General features: G+C 44.9%; 1 protein-coding gene across 4 annotated transcripts in view; it reads right to left on the bottom strand.

Moving 5' to 3' along the window:
- Palm2akap2 (PALM2 and AKAP2 fusion) overlaps window positions 1-22537 on the bottom strand; it is a 437218-nt gene that overhangs the window by 229326 nt on the left and 185355 nt on the right. For all 4 annotated transcript variants that reach the window (XM_038347008.1, XM_038347003.2, XM_038347004.2 and 1 more), the window contains 2 exons: window positions 15621-15701; window positions 7392-7522 (listed from right to left, as the gene is read on the bottom strand). In XM_038347008.1, the coding sequence (XP_038202936.1) occupies window positions 7392-7522; window positions 15621-15701 (212 nt within the window). The remainder of the gene's footprint in view (window positions 1-7391; window positions 7523-15620; window positions 15702-22537) is intronic.

Raw genomic sequence — 22537 nt, 5'->3', positions numbered from 1 at the left:
GTAAATTAAGCGGCTCCCCGGTAGGGCGCCCGTGCATAAGTGCACATTAAGGAAGATTGATAACGGTCGTAAAGGACATTGACCAGAACGCACCGTGGTTCGCGGTCTCTGGGGATTTCACCTTGCCTTCATGGGAAAAATTAGGACAGGACTTGGAAAGAGCTAAATATGAGGAAAGAATAGGCAACTGCTTATGGGAGGGTGATAATGCAGATCTTGTTAGAAAAGGTAGAGAGGCATTAATGACACACCAGGACAACTTATCAGAATCGGATTCAAAAGGGGGAGACTTGGATAGGCCTAAAAGAAAAAAAAAAAAAAAAGAAAAGGAAAAAGAAAAAGAAAAGGAAAAAGAAAAAGGATCCAAAAGTTAAGTCCAGGAAAATGGGCCAAAGAGAGCCCTTGGACAGAGAAAATAAAATATAATAAAATATAATAAAATAAAATATAAAATATAATATAATATATAATAAAATAAAATATAAAATATAATATAATATAAAATATAATAATATAATATAATAAAATATATAAAATATAATATAATATATATAATATAAAAAATATAATCCCCAAGGCCAGGGGATTATTAAAAGGGTTAACAGAAGCCTCAAAGATATTCTAACAAAACAAAAAGGGGGAATAGCAGAAACAGCATCCCCCAGGGATAGAATTGCTTTGGCATTTTTTACATTTAATTTTTTAATTTTTGATGGTCAAGGCCGAACAGCGGCTGATAGACATGCTAACATGACCCCCGAAGATAAGGGAGTATCTGTTATGTGGAAAGATGTGTTGGATAATAAATGGTATGGACCGGATCCAGTCATTGCGGGATCCGGGGGAGCTGTTTGTGTTTTCCCACAGAGTCAAGAAGTCCCTCATTGGGTACCGACACGGCTGACAAGGAGCCTGAGACCAACAGCTGAAGATGAGGGCTGCAACAACATGGATGCTGATCCTGGCAATGAAGACAGCCCTGCTGAACACGAGTCCAATAACGTTATGGGCGGTAACGAAGGCCTGGCCCATGCCAATGCCTGTTCATGCTAATTCCTCCATATTGCCCATACTGTTTTCCACCTCCTGCGATCTGGAGGCATCCTGTCTGCCTAACTCAGACGCTAAACAGGAGTTGTTTAATGCTACAAAGATAGCCCTAAATGGGACTATGTGCTTCTCCCTTGAGGGGAAGGGATCCTGCATAAGGCTTTTACGCAAGAACTTGACCAATTGGATGGATCCCCTGATGCAGAGTAAAGTTAGGATAGGGTCCCTGGGCGCAGCATTAGCCCAGGTGACTCAGGGTGCCACCTCAGGGTGAGGAGGGCCCAGTAATGCTACATCTAGTAATGCTACCACCTTGGCCATGAGAGTGGAGTCCATGGTACCGTTGGGAGGTGCATCCACTCCTAAAAATGCCACTCGTTTTAGGGCGTCACCAATACCTTTATAATCAGTCTAATCAAGATTCTACTATCTGATCAGGATGGTCCTGGTATCAATGGTTGCTCTCTAATGAAGTAGGAGCCACGGTGGACATCTCAGCCCTGGCGATGCTACAATTAACTAAGACTTGGCTCCTTAATGTTTCTGGTAGCATATCAGAGTCACGGGGCTGGAGAGATGGCTCAGCCGTTAAAGGCTAGGCTCACAACCAAAAATATAAGAGTTCATAGCCATGGTTAATCAGGTACAAACGGCGACCACAATTAACGATGTGGTTTCAAGGACAGCTGATGCATTAGAAACCCAGAATAAAATCAACAATCGTATCCTTTCTGGCATAATAGCTGCCAATCAGAGGATAGATTATGTGCAGACTCGGGTGGATAAATTGACCCGTCTGGTCCAGATCGAATGTGTCTCCTATCAGAAACATGTATGCATTACTTCTCTTATCTTTAACAATTCCAGGAATGAGTCATGAAGAATTGGGGGACTGGTCGCGGGAAGCAGAGCTGTTTCTCCAGAATCAATTGTTCCAGATCACTATCCTAAATAATACTCGTGTCCAGCCCATCACCCTTAAACAGATTTCTGACGGGCTATATTTCCGCTTTCTCCTTTTTTAAGGAATGGGTGGTGGTTGGGATATTTCTGGCATGCTGTCTGGGAGGATGCATGGTCTGCTTGTGGCTGATTTGCCGTCTTCGAGCCCAAACGAATAGAGATAAGGTTGCTGTCCTACAGGCCTTAGCTGCCTTGGAGTGTGGTGACTCTCCCCAAATATGGTTATCGGTTCTTAAGAACCAGTAGGCATTTGTCCTGCATAGCCTTTGCACCCCTGTAGGGCTTGTTCCCATTGCACCAGGGAAGGTATGCTGAGACAACGCTTGAGGTACTGCCTTTGCACCTCCTAGGGGTTTGTCCCATTGCACAGGAGAAGGAGTACCACGAGCCTGGGCCTCCCTTGATCGGCCCCCACATCATGAGGTGGGAGCCAGAACGGGAATAAGACCCCTTGTTGCCTACTTTGCTATAAAAACTAAAAGGGGGAACTGCAGGGAGCCGATTTGCCGGCCACCATCACAAGATGGCGCTGAGCCCCTGCAGGGCCAAGTAAACAACTCCATATTAGGCAAGGCTCTAGACAGAACCTCCCTCAGGCATGACCCGTGTCCACTCTCCCTATATAAGCAGCTGCCGTTTAGTGCTCGGGGCCCTTCGCTTCCTGCTCTCCCAACAACCAAGAGGCTCCAATAAAGCGTGATAGGAGAAGAATCCTTGACTCGGTGGTCGTTCTTCCCTGCTGGCCAGGGGGGTTCGCCGCATTTCTATCTGTTTGGAAACTCGTAAGAATGCATTCTGACAAGCATCAGAGACAATCAGAGAAAAAGTGGACTAACCCACTTGTATCTTGATTTTTTTTTTAGAAAGCTACATGGCCTTCTGGTTAGCAACTGAGACTTCAATATTTTACTCAGTGAATATTTGATGTGATATATTTTTGAACTGACAGCTGTTCGGATGGGTTAGTCATCTCTGCAGTGAATCAGTTACTTACGAATGGGCCTTTTGTTTCCTGAGAACCTAAACACCTCTCCATATTCTGACCTGTATCCAAAGCCACTTCCTGCCACCCCAGGGACATTTCCTTGCACCGGTGTATTTGTTTAAAGGAAGGCTCTCTAGCCAACTCCTCAGATGAGAGAACCTCAGAATGTCATGGCTAGACAAGACCTCTCACTGAAGAGATGAGGAAAGAGGCCAGAGACAGCACATGTGAGAGATTGCCCAGTCACACAGAGAATTGCCCGCAGAGCTGAGAGTTCATTCTATTTTCATTTACTCTTCCAGGAGATTTTCCAACTTCACTGGGGTAATTCCAAGGAGTGAGATAGAGGAGCAAATTTTGTCTAGAGTTATCATTAATCAATGAAATTTAAGAGTACACTATACCTTTGAATAAGACCTAATTTGTGATGGGTAAGCTCCATTGTCAACTAGACTAGATTTCAAGTCACCTAGGCAGTTCAAGTCCACCTATCCTTCCTGAATGTTTCAGTGAGGGTGTTCCCAAATGAGACCCACCCTGAATGTGTGCAGCACCAATTCCAGAGCTGGGAGCCTCAGTGGAATAAAGGAAGAAAATGAAGAAAGCCAGCGGAGGACCAGCATTCTCTCCTCTCTTCGTCTTTTCTGTCATGAAGACAGCCACGACCACACGTGTTTGCTGCTACGATATCACATCCAAGCACACGGAGCCTGACAACCACATAGTGACCCCTCGGAAACCAGGACCCCAAACAAACCCTCCCTCTCTTACGTTGTTTCTGTCTGGTATTCTGCCACAGCAGTGAGAAAAATCATGAATGCATTACTACATTAGAAAGTAGGGGGAAAGCCACAAGGCCTGTTGCTGGGAACAGATATGAAACAGAGCAAGCTAGCCTGGATCTGGCTGCCTAAAATCTCCAAGACCACCAGTGTGAGGTTCGGCGTGACTCTAGGGCCATGCCGAGACACTGATAATAGTTGACTATGGGATTCCTCAGAAGAATATTCCAACAGGAAGCAAAGCCCACAGATGTTGGCATCTGAGATTTGTTTTTTGAAATAAAATCTGCTTTCAAAGACCCTCATCGGTTTTTTTGTTTATTTGGTTGGTTGGCTTTTTTGCCTCATTGATATCCAGCAAGTCAAGAACAGAATGCTCATTGCCACAACCCGGAAGAGAGCAGAAAACAGGGACGAGCTATCTCCTCTAGGGGCAAGGCTCTTGCCCTCCTCTTTGGCTGGCCTCATACTCTCTAGGTAGCAGAGGATGGCCTTCAGATTATCACCCTCTTGACTCCACTTCCCAAGTGTTGAGAGTACAGGTGTGCACCACTGTAACTGATGTATATGGGTGTATACGGAGCTAGGGATCAAACCCAGGACCTTCTGCATGCCAGGCAAGTGCTTAGCCAACTGAGCTACACCCAGTTTGAATGGAGAGTGGGTCTCAGGCAGCCAGGACTGGCCTAAGATGACCTTGAACTGCTGGATTTTTCTGCTTCCACTTCCAGGGTGTAGAGACTACAAAAACCACATCGCCATGCTGGGCTTACTTTAGCATTCGAAAACAGAACCGCGTGTCCCTTAAGAGAATCTAATGCATTGCAAGAAAGTGACTCAGAACTCAGAGCAGTGGGTGGAAGGCTGGAGCTACAGAGAGATGTTTGGTTGCATAAATTCCTTTATTCGGAGGCTCTGTGACATCCTGTCTGTAAGTCACTTCTGGGTTTTCCTGTTCAGTAAAGATCAGACTCTGGACAGGACCCCGAAACCTCTCTTTATCCTCTTCCCTCACTGCCTCTGCCCCATTGTGCTGAGTTTTTATTCTTTCTCAATAACTGACTCTTCTACAGTTTCCCTTTTCAGCTCAACAATCATGATTATGGAAGATGAATTTATTCACCCCCACCCTTTATCCTTCTCTTATCTGCGTTTCTTCCACCAAAAGTTGACCGCCTATTTCTTCTTTTTCACGGGGCGTAGCTACTAGCATGCTTTAGCCTCTAGCTTATGGGCAGTTCTAAGTGTAGGTCTTGTTTCTGCTCATCTCTCCAGTCCCTTTGTTACTGCCAGAGAAAGACAGTAAGAGCAGCCCGTGGCCTGTTGGTGTGCAGACAATAAAAGCAGATGCATCCCACCTACAGCTTAGAGCCATTTAGCTGAGCTCAACCAAAGCAAGCGGAGACCTGCGGCCAAGCCTTAGACTTTGTCACACAGCAGGGAGCTTATGTCTACCATGAGCCGGACAGCTGTTCCAGTAGCCCTCCGTTGAGTTGATACAGAACTCAACTGTGCTCAACCCCACAGAAGTATCCCAGGGGAATGAGTGCTCCTGGCAGCACGAGGGATGGCAGTCCCCTTCTTCCCTTGGGACTGGGATGTCAAGACAAGAAAGCCTATAAACGTTGAGCATACTTAACCCAAAGGCTTACAATTAGAAATGCTTCCACATCTGAATCTTCATGACCATTGACAAGCAGACCTCTCCATACCTGCCCTCCAATGTGTCAAAAGTTTGTACAATGTTTGTACAAAGTTTGTTTTAAATGAAAAACTATTAAAAGGCTACCTACAGACTACATATAAGGTATATGTAAACAACAAACACATTTTGTGATTTAACTCAAAGGCATCTCATTGTATTAGGGAAAGATGCTGAAATAAGAAAATATTAAAATCTCAAATGTAAACATCTCTGATCCCAAGCATATTGCACAACGGTGACTCAATCTACCAGAGAAAGAATATAAGAGGAAGAGAAGCAGAAATCAAATTCTAGAGTAGGAAGGACCATCAGGAGGCCTCGAGGAGGAGAAGGTGCCCATAACAGCTTTGCTCATACACAATAACCCCGAGAACACAGCTTCTCTGGTACAAATCCAGAGCCCATGAGTCCAATTCCTGGCAGGCCAGGCAGAGCAGCCCCTGACATTGGGTTGGGGGCTCACTTATCCACTCACTCCTATAGTTCACTATGGCTTTTTTTTCTCTGTCTGGGCCCTTTCACTCTTCAAGGGGCTCCAAGAAGTTCCCGCAGACCTATGTATGAGTTCTTCATCCTCTGCTCTAACCTATTTCTGCGATCGTTGCTTAACTGATATCAGCACCAGCTCCTCTGAGCTTCTACATGTAGACTGGAGACCAACATCTCTTCGCAGAATCCGTCAGGCCTACAGCACCACACTGAGACTGTGAACTGAATAGCTACTAGATTCTTGGTATTTCCTTTGTGAATCAGCCATTGTTGGTTGATCTAGACCTTATCATGTAAGCCAATCAAATCTCCCTTTAAAATATATTCATTCTCTCAGTTCTCTTCCTCCAGAGCTGTAGTTCACAACCTTCCTAACGCTGCGACCCTTTACTACAGCTCCTCATGCTGTGGTGACCCCAATCATAGGATTATTTTTGTTGCTACTTCATAACTGCAATTTATTTACTGTTATGAATTGTAGTACAAACATATGATATGCATGGTATTGATATATGACCCAAAGGGGTCACGACCCACAGGTTGATAACCTAGAGACCTGACACACTTGTGAGTTAGTTGGTTAGTTAGTTGGAGACAGGAGATGACTATGTATCCTAAACTGGTCTTGAACTGGAGTTTCTCCTGCCTCCTGGTGCACCTGCCAAGCCTTTGTTTCAGCCTCAGGAAGAGATGGAGGGCCAGGGGAAGGTCTCAGGCAGAATTAGGTGGAATTGGTTGGTTGGAGAGACTCGGGTCTAAGAGCTGTATACATGCTACCTTCCATCCTCAGCTCCTACCTCTGTCTAGGTGTCCTGAGGCTTTGGATGGTTAGAGTTGCCAGAGAGAAACCTCCCCTTTTGCTCATGAATGAATCTCATCAGTTTCCTGGCCACAGACAGGTTGCCTAACTTCTATATTGAAATAGTCAGAAGCTGGTTGAGGGCAATCAGGAAGGAATGCACTCGCTGAGCCGTTCAAGGAGGCCGAGCAAAGCTGATCTACCGAGCTCTGGCACACAGCCTCTTCCTTCCTATGCTCTCTTTATTGTAGTTCCAAGAGCTTTGGCTGCAATTCTCCTATCTCAACTGATCACATGGGAGGAATCTATGCAGACACCCTTCACAGTGGCCACAGCAGCCAACAGCCAGACTGACAACGAGAAAAGACAAAAGCTGATGGGAGAGCATCTGGAAAAGGGCAAACTGCTTATACCTCATTGGCCAGGGAAGACATCACTGTAGTGCATTATAGACCAATACAGTAATAGCATTATTAGGAATAATACCAATTTACGCAGAAGCTAGACAACCAGTATCTATTTAGAAAGGCAAGTCTCCAGCCCCAGGAAAAGGTCAAAGCACAGAGAAAGTGGCCCCTATAGGAGAGAAGCAGTTACTGGAGACTGGGAATCACCTACCTCTGAATGTTATCTTCAAGCTGCTTGACTTTGAGCTCATCCTCTTCAGACTGCCGCCTCCTGGCTTCCTCCTCCTCCGCTGTTCCCGCAGGCACACCCTGCAGCAGCCATTTTTCCCGGAGTACTTTAGACTGTGGGAAGTAGGGAAGACAACAGGTAAGATGACACCTTTGGGCCCACATTTTTTTTTCCGGACTGGTAGGTCTTCTCCATTAGATCCACCACTCAACAGTTCAGCTTGACCACTGGCTGACTCCCTGACATGGCTGTCTACTTCTGCTTGGCCAAGCAACCAGGATTCCTGGACTGTGTTTATTCTACACCTTTTTATTTTGTTATGTTCTTGAATTCAGTTGTGTAATTGTTGAAAACCTACCCAGCACTACTCTGGTTGCCAAAAACCAACCAACCAACCAACCAACCAAACAAACAAACAAACAAAAACTAATTCCTGCCTTACACACCTTCTATTCCAGTAAGGAGAGAAAGAAGGCAGAATTTCTGCTCACACATGCAGATACATGCATGTGTGTGTATCTCCCCACACATGCGGGGATATATAATATGCTTACACACATGCTTGCACATATAGATGCACCCCCAAATGACTCTGGGAATTCAGGAATTAGGGAAAGGAATAAAGAAAGTGTTGCTGTATTTATGAGATGGGTCTAAAGGTTTCATTGATGAGGTGACATTTCAGCAGAGAACTTACTGATACAGTGACCTGGGGAGAGGATGACCTTGAGAGAGTGTGGTTGGTGTCTGTGCTTCCTATTATTAACCATTCTTTTTTATCAGAAATAGAGTAAACATAAAATATATATATCCAAATTTAATAATCATGAATATTTTGCCATATTTCCACATTATCACAGCATTTATAAGATTTATTTAAAGTTTTTTTATGTGTGTGTGTGTGTGTGTGTGTGTGTGTGTGTGTGTACACATATGTGAGTGCAGGTGCCCTAAAAATCCAGAAGAGGGCGCTGGATCCCGTGGAGCTGGAGTTACAGACAGTTGTAGTGAGCTGCGGCATGTGGGTGCTGAGAGCCAAACTCAGGTCCTCTGTAAGATCAGTCTGTGATCTTAACCACTGATCCATCTTTCTAGCCCTGCCACCAAAGCATTTTAAAGCAAATCTCAAACACCATGATATCTCTCCTATTAATATTTGAATCCAAGTCTCCAAAAAGACAAGGACATTTTTCTATGCAATTATAGCCCCATTGTAAAATTTTCTAAATCCATGTGATATTCAGTCCATATTGAAATGGTCTTTTTAAAAAGTCCAATGTCATGCTTCCTCTTAAAAAACCCCTTAGTAGCCAGGTGTGATGGCACATGCCTTTCATCCCAGCACTCAGGAGGTGGAGGCAGGGGGATCTCTGGGAGCTCAAGGCCTGCCTGGTCTACAGAGTGAGTTCCAGGACAGTCAGTGTTGTTACACAGAGAAACTCTGTCCCAAAATCCACCCACCTCAAAATAAATAAATAAATAAATAAATAAATAAATAAATAAATAAAACCCTTCAGTGACTCGCATGCATCCCCAGAAGTGTCTCTAATGTGTTAAAATCATACACCCCTCCTGCGCCAGCATATAAATATACTATAGAGGGGGACAAAACATTTTCACTTCAGTTCAATGGTTGGGAAAGGATGGTTACTACTCTGGGAGATGAGCTAAGAATAACACAGGACAAGAGCAAGTTTGGGCTCCCTAAAATGAAGAGCGGGAGCATAGGTGGGCAAAGCGCTCTCACTTTGCGGCCCCTATGTGGGAAGTAGCAGCTGCAGGATGTCTGCAGAGACAGGTCTCATGCATCACAGAGAGAAGCAATGAGTGAATCCGTGGTCATGGGAATGAACCTCTGTGAGGACTCACAGGACAAGTTCTTACAAGGAACAGAAGGTAACAGAAAAACAAGACAAATGTCAACAATGCCGGACTGAGCGATTAATAAATTGTTGCATTATAAACCATCATAGAGATGCTGATTACTCTCACAGTGTGCCAAGAGGCAAACTCAGGGGCCGGAGAAATGGCTCTGCAGTTAAAAGCACTGATTGTTCTTCTAGAGGACCTGGGTTCAATCTCCAGCTCCTACGTAGTTTCTAACAACCACCTGCAACTCGGGCTCTAATGGATCTGACTCCCTCTTCTGATCTCCTAAGACCCAGGGTATGCCTGTGGTACAGTGACATTCATGTAGGCAAAGCACTATGCCATTAAGATAAAGGTAAACTTATAGTACTCAATTTGTTGTTTCCAATGGTAACTTAAAGACATGAATTTTCTCACCTCTAAGTGATTACTGCATAGCTAAAGCGACTGGAGATAGGATTTGCTCCCTACCTTTCATGAGTTTATCCTTCACTCCAGACTATCCATCCACCTGTGATCTTACTAAAGTTATCATTGACTGCATTTGTGGGTGACGGTTAGACTATGGATAACTTGACTTTTCTAAAAGAAAGTGGCTAAGACTCAGAGTGATACAATAGCTATTTTCTACTTTTCCCCATTTCTCTCTGTGTGTATATGTGGCATGCCTGTGTATATGCATATTTATGCATGGGTGTGTGCACGCATGCACATGTATATATCCACGTTGGGGCCTGAGGTTGATGCTAAGATCCATTCCTAATTGCTCTTTCCACCTGACCCACAGAGGCAGGGAGTAATCAATCAAACCCAGAGCTTCCTAATTTGGTTAGTTTTGCTAGCCAGCTCTCGCTGGGGAATCCCGTCCTGGCTTTTCAAGGTTGGAACTGTAGGCAGGTGATCATGCCCACCTGGCATTTACATGGTTTCTAGGGATCCAAACTCAGGTACGAGGCTTGCAGAGAAAGCACTTTTCCTACTGAGCCATCTTCCCAGCCTGGTATCTGTTTTGACTCATTGCTCTCTCATACCCTTTCCCTCCCCCTTCTCCTTACCCACAAGTCTTTCCTTTTCCTCCTTGTTATGCCCAATAAGATATTGCTTTGGTGCAGAGGGTTTTTGTTTTTGTTCTCATAATTTGGAAGAAGCCAATCCAAAACCTCTAATGAAAGTGATGGAGTCTTAGCCTTCACTCAAATTCAGGGTGTAGTACATGGACATGATAGGAAAAGTTCAGAGGCAAGTACCTTCACCAGTGGATCATCCTATTGGCCCAGAATGCTTACGTTTTTTAACACTGGAGCTTTATACATACAAATAGCCAAGAAAAACCTGAATTAGTGTTAAAGGTTCAAAATAATAAAAGACTCCTTAATATCTTTGCAACAAAGCTCCTGATACCTTAAGAGCTTTTCAATGAATGACCTTAATGGGTTGACGATGAATATTTTTCTCAGCCACAATTTAGTGTTTGGTGTCCCCCACCCCCACCACTATTCTGTTGTCCCTAAAGGAAAGGTCGCGGTCTTCAAAATGTAATGACAACTTTACAGAGGAGAAAGCCCTGGTCAGAATTGCCCGCCCCTGAATAAGACTGAAGGTGTGATGCTAGAAATTGTTCCTGACAGTACTGATCAACACTCCACAAATGTGGCCGTCCCAAGGGATGCATGTTGTCATACACATGGAACATGGACTCTACCCTGGGACTGTGAAAAGACTAATAACATAGACAAATCTCTGGCCATTCAACCAAAGGGCAAAAGAGGAAAATTAAGTTCAGCCTGGGCTGGTGTAAGACATTCGCTGATTTATTTTTTTTAATTCACGCTATCACAAGTCATGTGATATATAAAATAAAAATAAATCACTGTTTCCATAGATTAGAAACCAAAACCATTTTTCAAAAGAATAATGATGGCTCTTGTTTCATGAAATATTACAATATATTACCACAACTATGGGGATTAGATGAGAACGGTCCCAGCTCAGGAGTGAGCAGATAGATGGAAGGAAAAGAATCACAAGGGGTGGACTTGGGTGTAAGAGTGAAATATGTGTGTGATAAAAATGGCATCTAAATCAATGAGCGAAGGATGAATTAATAAATCATGCAGGTGGCTCACTGAGAGTGGAAACATAAAGCTTTATCCTTACCTCATACCTTATTAAAGATAAATTCAAACTACTGAAGCATAGACAAGCTTGTGGGCAAACATTTGAGATGAAAATCTTCCCAAGTATAATTTTTTTTTGAGACAGGATTTCTTTGTATAACAATCCTGGCTGTCTTCGAACTCACCTCGCTTTGTAGACCAGGCTGGCCTTGAACACACTGAGATCCACCTGCCTCTACTTCCCAAATGCCGAGACTAAAGGTGTGGGTCACCACTGCCCAGCCCCAAGTATGGATAAATTCATGACTACCACAATGTCAGATAAAATCTCATAAAAATTATGGCTTGAGAGCTCAAAAGAGCCCACATATAAAATGTTTTTAAAAAGACAATTTGGATACAAATGTCAATAGAAATTAATTTCACTCCAAGGCTGATGAAGCCTATGACAAAGACTACACATTCCATATCTATAGAAGTAAGTGGGGTTCTATAAATCACATGCCCTGTCAGGGAAACATCCGCATGGGAAGTGTGTAGTTGATTGTTTTATGATGTTCGTATTCTTTGTTTTTGAAATGATGATACAATTCTTCAGCTTATAAACAAGCAAAACTAATAAGGCCATCAAAATTGCTTACTGGCCTAATTTCTGAGTATTTCCTAGGAATTCTTACATAAAAACATTAGCTATTAACTAAAGATAAGCATTCAAACACAGCACCTAAAAGTTTCCTTTCATGGCTGTAATATTGCATACACTGGTCATCTGTCTCAGTAAGGAATTGCTCACAGTTGCCATATAAAGTCATGGTATCCTATTCTGTGGCGTTACCAAACACTCCTTTTTTTTAGATGTTTTTATTGAGTATATATATTTTCTCCACTCCTCTCCCTTTCTTTCCCATGGTCCCCATGCTCCCAATTTACTTAGGAGATCTTGTCTTTTTCTACTTCGCATGTAGATTAGATCCACATATTTCTCTGATAGAGTCCTCATTGTTGTCTAGGTTCTCTGGGGTTGTGATTTGTAGGCTGTGTTACCATACACTCCCAAAAGTCACAATGAGCAAGAATATTCAGCAAACACACCACTTCCTTGCTTTCTATTTATTTGTTTTGACAGGAGACCAGTAGGTCTGTCTAAATAATTCATATCTCAGTGTATGACAACAACCATCCATAATCCATTTGACAGGTGAATATATGTAAATACAGATATGAGAGGGATACAAAGAACATCAAAATTGTATCTTAATAAATATGAAACCCGGTTTTAATGCTTTTCTAATTGATTTTGCACAGAGAATATTTACTTTCTCCAAGAGTGTCTGGGATTATGTAAATTTGTGAAATAAATGTCACTTACTGACATCTTTCCTAATGTTCACTACTTTAAAGAACCTATAATAAAGACGACATGTCTGCACTTGCTCTAAATCTTCTGTAGCCCATGAGATGTACTGAGAGTAGGAGAGACAGCGGTGATGGCAATTGGCGCCTGTCTGGCAAATCACCTAAAAGGGCCCATCCATTGGAAGAGAACAGTGGTGTCCTGGAAAGAGCAGGGCCCATCCATTGGAAGAGAACAGTGTCCTGGGAAGAGCCTTATCCACGGGAACAGACAGCCCTGGGGTTCAGCTTAAGTTCCCTCACTTAGCGGACTGTGTGCCCCTGAGCAAATTCCTCGCCATCATGAGTTTGTTTGCAGACTATGAGATGCAGAGAGTGACGTCTATCTTGTGATGATTCCTGAGAGTTTGAAGACCCAGGCAGATGCTAGAATGGGGACTATTTCTGAGCAGACAGGAGCATGGAGGCTCCTGGGATGTGGGGGAAGCAAGCAGCCCTCCCCCGAAAAGTTCACACAGGAAGGACAACAACCTGAGCACGTTTTCCTCCACCCAGGGGTTGACCACCAGGCTGGCAACTGACTGATGGTAGGGAAAGATGACTCACTATGCAGTTCCGCCGACAGTCAATTCATTTGAAGCAGAACTCACTCCCTTCTGGTAACCGAAGAGATCCTATCCTGCAGTTATGCACCCTCTTTCCACCTATGAAAATCAGACAGCCACTTTAGGAAGGCTAAGCTCAGTACAAAGGAAGACGGAATCCCGGCTGCTTTATGTGAGTGCAGTAAGCTTCTCCTTGTCTTATCAATATTCCTGCTTCCCCAGTGATTAGAAACGGGACACTCCTGTGGGTGGTACCTGAGGCACGCTGCCACCTTTGGAGCTTTGGGTCTTTCGTTTTTCGTGTTTGAGGCTAGCGATCCATCCTCATTCTACACAAGCCTTCCTCCAAGAGAGGAAAAGACACACACTGGTCTCTGTTTACCAAGCTAACAATCACCTTCATCCCGTCTCAACTCCTATTTGCCAGATTACCATGGTGCAAGTGTTGCATGTACCTTTGCCAGCCAGACTCAGGCTGATGCTCACGTTGCCAAGTCCCTTATGGAACCTCAGTGCTTCCTCACATAAAATGAAGTCCTATTGTTTCTTTAAACTGGATGGGTGTGTGTGGGGGTGGATGCAGAGATGAGGAATGGATGCATGGAGCATGAACAGAAGAGTGTAAGACTGTGCTGGACACCAGCAATGAATGAGTCCTTGGCAGTTTACCTGGCCCTCAGAATGATGACAAGCGGGAAGAAAGGAACATGGTCTCTGACATGTTTACCCTGTGATTTTGAATTGAGGACCACAAACGTATTGTGCTGTGCTGGAGCTGGGAGGAGAGTGACTGTCGGCCGAAGCATCCACTCTTATCAGGAAGTTCTCCATTTAGCCTGTGATTAACCGAGTTCTTAGTCTCTCTTCCATAGCGGGTGAACTGCCTGCCTGCACTCTGGGCCAGAGACCCTGCTCTCTCCAGATCAGCCTTGTGCAGTCTTCTTAGTGTTTGTAAGCCCCGCCTCCATAGAAAGATATTCCTAATTTTAGCCCCAGTCCTCCCCCAGGACTGTTGTCAGGAGACAGTGACAGCATCTGAACACAGTGCCGGCCACTACCAGGAAAGGCTGGAGATGGAGCGACAGGACAGACAGAAAAAGGACAGTCAGCGCCACGCTGCCTTTTTCCCTCTGGAACACATGTCTCTGGTTAAAGTTCACGGTGAACTCACAATCATGCTGAGCAGATATAGGTCAGGCTGCTCTTTTGGATTATGAGCTAGCTTGCTCATGAGTCTCACTCTGAGGATTCGTTTAGCACAGCCTGGCTTTTCAGAGAATGAGACACGCAAGAGTCAAGGCCCACTCTGTCACAGGGTCCCAATAATCCACACAGGGCAGCACCCCATGAGCAGCCACCTCCCAACCAGTCCTCCAAAAAAAGCAATTCTGCACACACAAAGTCATGGCAACTTGAGGCCAGCAGGAGGTTTTCTCTCTCTCTCTCTCTCTCTCTCTCTCTCTCTCTCTCTCTTTCTCTCTCTCTCTCTTTCTTTTTTTTTAAAAGCCCAGGACAGCCAAAGGCAAGCAACAACTCCTGGCTGGTCCATGAACGTGGCCACATTATTATCTGAACATGCAGAAAGCAATATTCAGCCACTGGCAGGGCGTTTGTGACAGTGACTGAGCTGTCTCCTCCACTGTAATCAATTACAGTGCGTAAGTGCATTATGTTTTAAAGGGGGAAAAATCAAAACGGTCCCCCTTCCCTCTCTCTTTTTAATAAGGTACAACAGACAATGAACTAAGTCAAATCATTTGAAAGCCAGGTTTGACCTTGTTCTAACAGGACATCTCCAATGTTATAAAGTCAAGATAAAATAGATAAACAATCTGAAATGTGCAGTATCGACCTTTTATTAGATAACACTAGCTCGTCTCTCCCCTCACCCCCCCAGTAAGACAGAGTCTTTCTTTCTCATTTCCGAAAAGTCCATTATGTGTGAAGAGCAGCTTTTGGAGCCTCCGTACAAAATACACAAGAGAAACAACCGCGGGACCATGTGGACTCTTCGCATCCAGTTTCTATATATATCTACCATGCTGCTCGGGAGCGGCAATGTAATCTCCTGCTCGTAGAAATCAGGATGCTCTAAGGATGCCTGAATCGGAGAAAAATTACACAGAAAGCCAAGAGACAGTCTCCTGGTTGCACGGAAAAGGTTGGCTCAGGCGGCGCTGCACCTCCACGGCAGGGCAGGCTCTGCCTGGCTCGAGAGGTGTGATCTGCAGGGCTGATAACGCCCAGGTTTGGGCTCCGCTGCTTACCTTGGAATGCTGCAGCAGCAGTACTTGCTCGTCCAGCTGCCTTCTCTTCCCTTCGATTTCTGTCTGCCTCTTTCTTTTTTCCTTGAAAAGGAAGAGAGAGAGAGAGAAAGAGAGGCTGTCAGAGTGGGTGGGTGTTGGCTCCAGGAATCCGAAGGCAGGGAGAGGGAGTGGAAACAGTACACATCTGTGCAGACACTTCCAGAGAGGCTGGGCGCGCGCGGCGTCACCTGCTCCACCGTTGCCGGGTGGATTGCAGGCAGCAGCCTTCTCTGAATGTGTCTGCGGTGGGCTCCATGAGAAGCAATTTCATTCAGAAGGAAAGGACACACACACACACACACACACACACACACACTCCACACTGTTCTCTGTGTTGTGCAGGACTAATTTGGAGACAAAGAATACAAATGTGTCAGTGCAGCTACAAACTGCAGACAGGATGAAATGGTGGTGGTTGTGGTTGTGGAGGGGGTTCTAGGGTTGGATTCTTTTCATTCAAATCATATTCATATATAATATAGTACAGTTTTAAATTTGGAAAAATAAATCATCAAGCTGGACACTCCAAACAAGGCAAACGAGAGGGGTGGTCCCTGCTTAAGTAAGCCTTGTGGCAAAGCATTTCATGTGGGTGGGGCTTGCTTGAGGTGAGGGTAAATAAAACGAGGATCTGCCTGGGTTTAAGCACTGGCTCTGCCTACTGCTGTGTGCCTTAAGTAAGGTTTTAGCCCCCTGGGTCTCCTGAATGGAGACTGCCCAAACCACACGGCTGAAATGTGTCTTTATATGTGAGACGATACATATAGGAAGCCTGGGACAGTGCCTGTCATGCAGTAAGCATTCATTCACCACGATTCTGCTATTATTCCCTTTGCCACCCATTCATTTCTAGGAAATGCCTAGAAACCCGACTGAGAGGGATGTATTTCTACCATCATTATTCCATTGGAATGTACACCTCACATTTTTTTTTTCTCTATACTTTGCCAGCGCAGACAATAAACAGCCTAGGAACGTGACTCATAAGAACAGAGAGGCCTGGCCCTTCCCACAGCAGACTTGCCAGTGTTTCGTTGCTGAAGTATACAGTGGTGTTTTATTGAGAGATGCTCAGTAGTAGATCACTTTCCTCTAGTCCAGCATAGGGAGAAACTTGTTAGGCAGGACATATGGGTGTTTCACAACACAACAGCCAAACCCTGGGGGACACAGTGATGTTGAAGTCTAGCTGCCATGCTTAGTATTCATGGAAGCTTTACTTTATGTAGTGCCATATTTCTGGAGATGTAATCATATCGCTGCTGTTCAAATCAATGTAATACATAAACTTTGAGAAATATCAGTTTATGATCTTGAGCCACTAGAATGCAGTATCTAGGTAGGGACAGACTTTCATAGCCAAATCAGACCTGTGGGTGTTCTAGGGACCATTTTCCAAAGGACTCCAGTCAAGAGCATATCACCGATACTACAGAATCCCAGAGTATGCTCCAAAGCATCACATTTCTGACAGTAGACAGGAAAAGCAGAGTTCAGGAGGAAAAGCCCACATTTCAGCATCTTTTAGGTACTTCATGATAAGGAAGGACCTCCACCCAGGTCCTGGGAATCCTAAAGAGCAAGTTTATTAAACTTTATCATTTATAATCATTGACTACGAAGACACACAGGCTTCCTGCATTTAAATCCAGAACAGGATACAATGTGCTGTGTCTACAAGGTACCCATGATCGACGTGTTCTGTGAGTATAGCCTTCCCCAAAGCTTTCCTATGCTTTCCTACCTCTGCACCTTTCTATGTATGGAAAATTCTCACTCTTATGATGCTCTCACGGTGACAAACAATTCGCTGAACAGGACAATTAGTACCTATTAAGCTGACAAGCAAGCTGGGCCACCATCCCAGTCTGCCATCTACCTCTCTTTGGAAGTAGGCATGAGTCAAGTCACAAGAGCTTGAGCGGGGTGCCCTAGAGGAACACACTTTTGGTCCCTGACACCTGCTTATATGGACCACCATGGACTCAGCAAATTGTCTCTCAGCTGACTAGCTTTTGACTAGCTTCCACATTTCCTCTTCCCTAAACCAAAAGCAAACCACGAACTCTTGAGATCTTCGGTCTCACCAATTCCATAATTCCACAATCCTGCTGCTCCTCTTAGCTCACATCCCCGTATGGAGCATCCTGTGATAGCCATGGATGGCAAACCCAGTGTTCTGTTACCATGAATACATGCTGCTGGCACCTCACTCGTCCTCCTCATCCTCTCTTCACACCTGGTCCTTCTGTATTCATCTCAGCAAATGACATTACTCTCATAAATCATCCCGTACTCTCATTTTCCTGAAAGATAAGGGTCCTGTTGATCCCACCCTCTGTTTTCTGTGTGTTTTTCTTAACGACACCAACGTAGACATTCTAGTTAGGCCTTTTAGCATACCAGAAGCTTAAATGTTTATACTTCAGTTCCATCTGGATTACTGTAATGATTTCCTTTCTGGTCCCCATTAACCAAGTGTCTGTCTCTAATTGTAACCACAGGGGGTACTCTTTCTTGATTTTTGAGACAAGGTCTCACTGAGTAGTTCAGGGTGGCCTTGAACTCATCATTTTTCTGCCTCAGCCTCCTGAGTGTTGGGATTACAGGCATGTGTCTCCACAGAAGGCCACAGCAAAATTCTACCTAAAACCCAGACATCTCTACTGCTATATTGCGAAGACCAGACTCCTCAGCATAGCCTTAAAGGTTGTCCTGTATCCCACAGCTTCACCATGAGGAGCAACCCTCCATCCATGTTCTTCCACCTCAACAACCCCCTGAAGCTCCTTGACCTGCTGAGCTAGCACATGTTTTCCTGGCTTTACTCCTAATGCTTTCTCTAGCAATAATGGAGGCCTCTTGCTGCTTCATTTGACAAAAACTATCCCACCTTTGAAAGCTCAACTTAAATATCCACCAGGCTGTAATGCAGGTGTAAAAGGCACCCGTGGGTTGCCAGTCACGGTTAGTCACACACCCCTGCCCATCCTGCCAGCCAGACTTACACCTGAACCAATCATATGCCTTTATCTTGTTGCAACGGCGACTGACGTAAGGGATGGCAAAGTTGCTGTGGGACAATGGTCTTTACCCTGCCAATTGTATTTTAATAAAGCACTGATTGGCCAGTAGCCAGGCAGGAAGTATAGGTGGGGCGAAGAGAATTCTGGGAAGGGAAAAAGAGTCAGTCTGCAGTCCAGACAAAGAGCAAGCAAGATGTGACTGCCTCGCTGAAAAAGGTACCACGTGGTTAACACAGTTAAGAATTATGGCTTAGCCAGGCGGTGGTGGTGCACACCTTTAATCCAGCACTTGGGAGGCAGAGGCAGGCAGATCCTTATGAGTTCAAGGCTAGCCTGGTCTATAAGAGCTAGTTCCAGGACAGGCTCCAAAACTACAGAGAAATCTTGTGTTGAAAAAAAAAAAAAAACAAAAAAAAAAGAATTATGGGCTAATATAAATGATAAGAGTTAATAAGAAGCCTAAGCTAACAATCAGTTTATAATTAATGTAGACCTCTGTGTGTTTCTTTGGGACTGAACGGCTGCACGACCGGACAGGACAGGAATAAGTAGAATGGGTAAGCGATGTTTCCAAGGACAGACACCAAGTATTAGGACAAGAGAATGAACCCCTTCTTTCCTCTAAAGCACCGAGGGGACACTTGTCCGAGTTGCCGTTTGGTCAGTTGCACAGAAGTAAGGCATCTGTGTTGGAGACAATGAGGCCATGCAGAGAGGAGCAGACGAAAGTCAGAGAAAGGATGCCAAAGCATTGTTTGGGCCCCAGGTCTACTTGGGCATAAAGCCAGAGCTATCCTCTGAGTCCCTAAACTATCAACACTGAAACATCTACCTGAGGCTTAAGCTAGCGTGAGTGACGCGTATGTCACCACGGAAAGTGTGCTGTCCATGCAGAAACCTTGCCTGCTCCCTCCCAAGACCCTTCCCACACCCATCTTTTCACATCCATCTTCTCCATGGGTTGCGAATCTTTCTTTATAAACCAGGTCTTTTTCTATAACCCAGGCTGATTCCGAGCTTGCCATCCTTTCTCCTCTTGAGATGTGGGTCTTTCTACATTAGTACTTCAAATACTTCATTCACTTACGAACTTAGGCATCTTCACCCACTATCAAGCAATGGGCCGCTAGAGGGCAAGGGACAGTGGCTAAAGCTGAGGATACCTCGTGATGAACGTGTGTGTAATCGACACCTGCTCAACAGCTCTAAACAAATGGACTGCCCACCTCTTTGCAATCCCCTGCGTGTGTTCCCATCTATCCACATCTCTCACTCAGATACATTATGAATTTGCACTTGTGATCAATGGCAACAAATATATTATTGAATACACATTAGCCATTAGTTAGTAGAACGAGTGTCATAATGATGGAGGTATTGATCCATTCGGATCGCCATTGCCACGCATATGAGAAAGCCAGTCTGGGAAAGAATTGGGGAAAGCAGAAGCAGTAATTGCAGGGACAGCCTAATGGACAATAGTAACAGCAACTGGGCGGGTCAGTGCTCCCTGGGAGACATCTGGAATGAAGTGAACTCAAGGCATTAGGAAGATTTCCAGGTGCTCCCACTATCCGGGAGGCCTCACAAGCTATGCCCATTGTCTTTCTGTAAATCATATGCTTTCCTAGCAGATATTTTCCAGAAGCATTGCAACATCATAAATGTTGCAAACTCTTGGTATAGTAAGGGGCGTTTGCTAGAGTGTAGCACACACTGTCCGGAGGGGCTACTGAGTCTGGCGGGAAGCTGTCCTGGAGGGAATTAGGGAAGACTCTCTGCCTTCCTTCATAAGACTCCCTTCCACTCCCGCTGCATGCCATGCGGTGCGGACACTGGGGAAGTGCAAGGTCAGGAGGTCTGCTACTACTTCACTTAACAAAACCTGTCCAGCAGCATTGCTTAAAGTATCCATGAAGCCATAGTGGCAGCCTGTGGATCCAAGGATTGGCTAGGCTGAGCTCAGGAGGAGCAGAGAGAGGCAGGGAGAGAGAGAGAGAGAGAGAGAGAGAGAGAGAGAGAGAGAGAGAGAGAGAGAGAGAGAGAGAGAGAGAGAGAAGCAGGGGGAGAGAGAGAGAGAGAGAGAGAAGAGGGAGGGAGGGAGGGAGGGAGGGAGGGAGGGAGGGAGGGAGGGAGGGAGGGAGGGAGGGAGGGAGGGGAAGGGAGAAGAAGGAAGAGGCAGAGAGAGGCAGGGAGAGGCAGGAAGAGGCTGAGATGGGGAGTTTCAAGAAGCAGATAAACCATTTCCTTTTCTGAAACCCTACCCTGACTTGGGCTAACATCTAGAATCCCAGGGACTAACAATGGGAAAAAAACAGAGGACCTACTCAAGATACTGTTTCTCTCCAGAGATTTCAAAATAAGAAAAATAAAAGTGGTGAAAAGAAAAAAATATAAATGGTAAATATAATATTCCTTCCTCTACTTATCTGAGAAAGCCCTGCTTTAACTCCTCCATGTTGAACTAAAGGGAATTTACATCCCTCGCCCCCCCTCCCAAGCCAGTAGCCAGCTGGTTCCCAGGCTTTTTGCAACCCAGAACAGAGAAAGAGGTACAAGACTGAAAACTGCAAGGAACAGTTTTAAATAGCTTCCCTTTGGAAAGGGAATGGGGGTGGAAAAGATGCCACATAGGAGAGAAAAGGAGAGAAGGTAGGAAAAAGCCAAGGACAGGAAGGACTTGAACATAGATGGGCGTTCACGTAGAAAACAGAGGTGGGCTGGGGACGTAGTGCACAGGTGGTGTGCATGCCCCAGGTTCAATCCCAGTACTGCAAACAAGCAGAAAATGAAGGAGCTGAGATGAAAGATTCGGGGAAGACAGCTTCAAGCTACTGTTTAGTGGCTGATGAAAAGAATCTCTGGGGCTGTTCCCCCAAAAGAGGCCAACCAGGGTGCTGGGATTACCCTGCCAACTAACCTGTTTCATTGCGAATTTGAAGGCTAACTGGATCATCAGGGCACCCAGGTTTTAAATAGGTTACACTAAGACATAAAATGTCACGTGAAAATTAAATTATGGAAAATCAACATGCAAATGGGGATTGGCGGAACTTCTTCTATTAAGGAATCAGAATATCATTCCAGGCATGGCTGCATTATAATTACCTGTTTAGTGCTCCTGCAGAGTTGATGCTATTTCTGTATCTGAGGACGGAGACGGAGGATGGGCAGGGTGACAAAGCACAAAATAATCAAGGAGGTGCCCACTCAGCTTTGCCCAACTGCCTGTCCAGTTAACAACAGATGTTAAGCTTGCTTGGCAGACCTATGGCTATTGAAGACCAGTTGTCTCATCTCACTGCCATTGGGTCACTCGCTCTCTTGGCTTGAATGTCAAGGTCACCAGTCAAGATCATTACTACATTCAGGTAGTTAGCTGAGCACTGCGATCACTCCTGTTTGTTCGGCCACTGTGATCTCTACTTGCTGGGAAACGAGACAAGCACTTGTCTTAGTTACCGCTCTATTGCTGTGCAGAAACACTATGGCCAAGGCAACTCTTATAAAGTAAACAGTTAAGTGAAGGCTTGCCTGGAGTCTCAGAGGGTTAGTCCATGATCATCACGGTGGGAAGCAGACAGGCATGGTGCTGAAAGAGTAGCTGAGAACTTTACATGCTGATCTGCCGGCAACATGTAGAGCAAACCCACTCCCAGTGATACACCTTCTCCAACAAGGCCACACCCTTTCATCCTTCCCAAAGAGTGCCACCAACTGGGCACCAAGCAATCAAACATATGAACCTATGGGGGCCATTCTAATTAAAATTATCACATCAGTATTTAAGTCTGTAAATAGATTGGAAACTAAGGTAGTGTATATATATATTTGGATCCCACAAAAATAAGG

Source organism: Arvicola amphibius, chromosome 11 (assembly GCF_903992535.2).
Source record: "Arvicola amphibius chromosome 11, mArvAmp1.2, whole genome shotgun sequence".
NCBI classification, from domain to species: domain Eukaryota; kingdom Metazoa; phylum Chordata; class Mammalia; order Rodentia; family Cricetidae; genus Arvicola; species Arvicola amphibius.
Note: the sequence above shows the minus strand (reverse complement) of the source record. Positions and strands in the feature narration are given on the sequence as shown.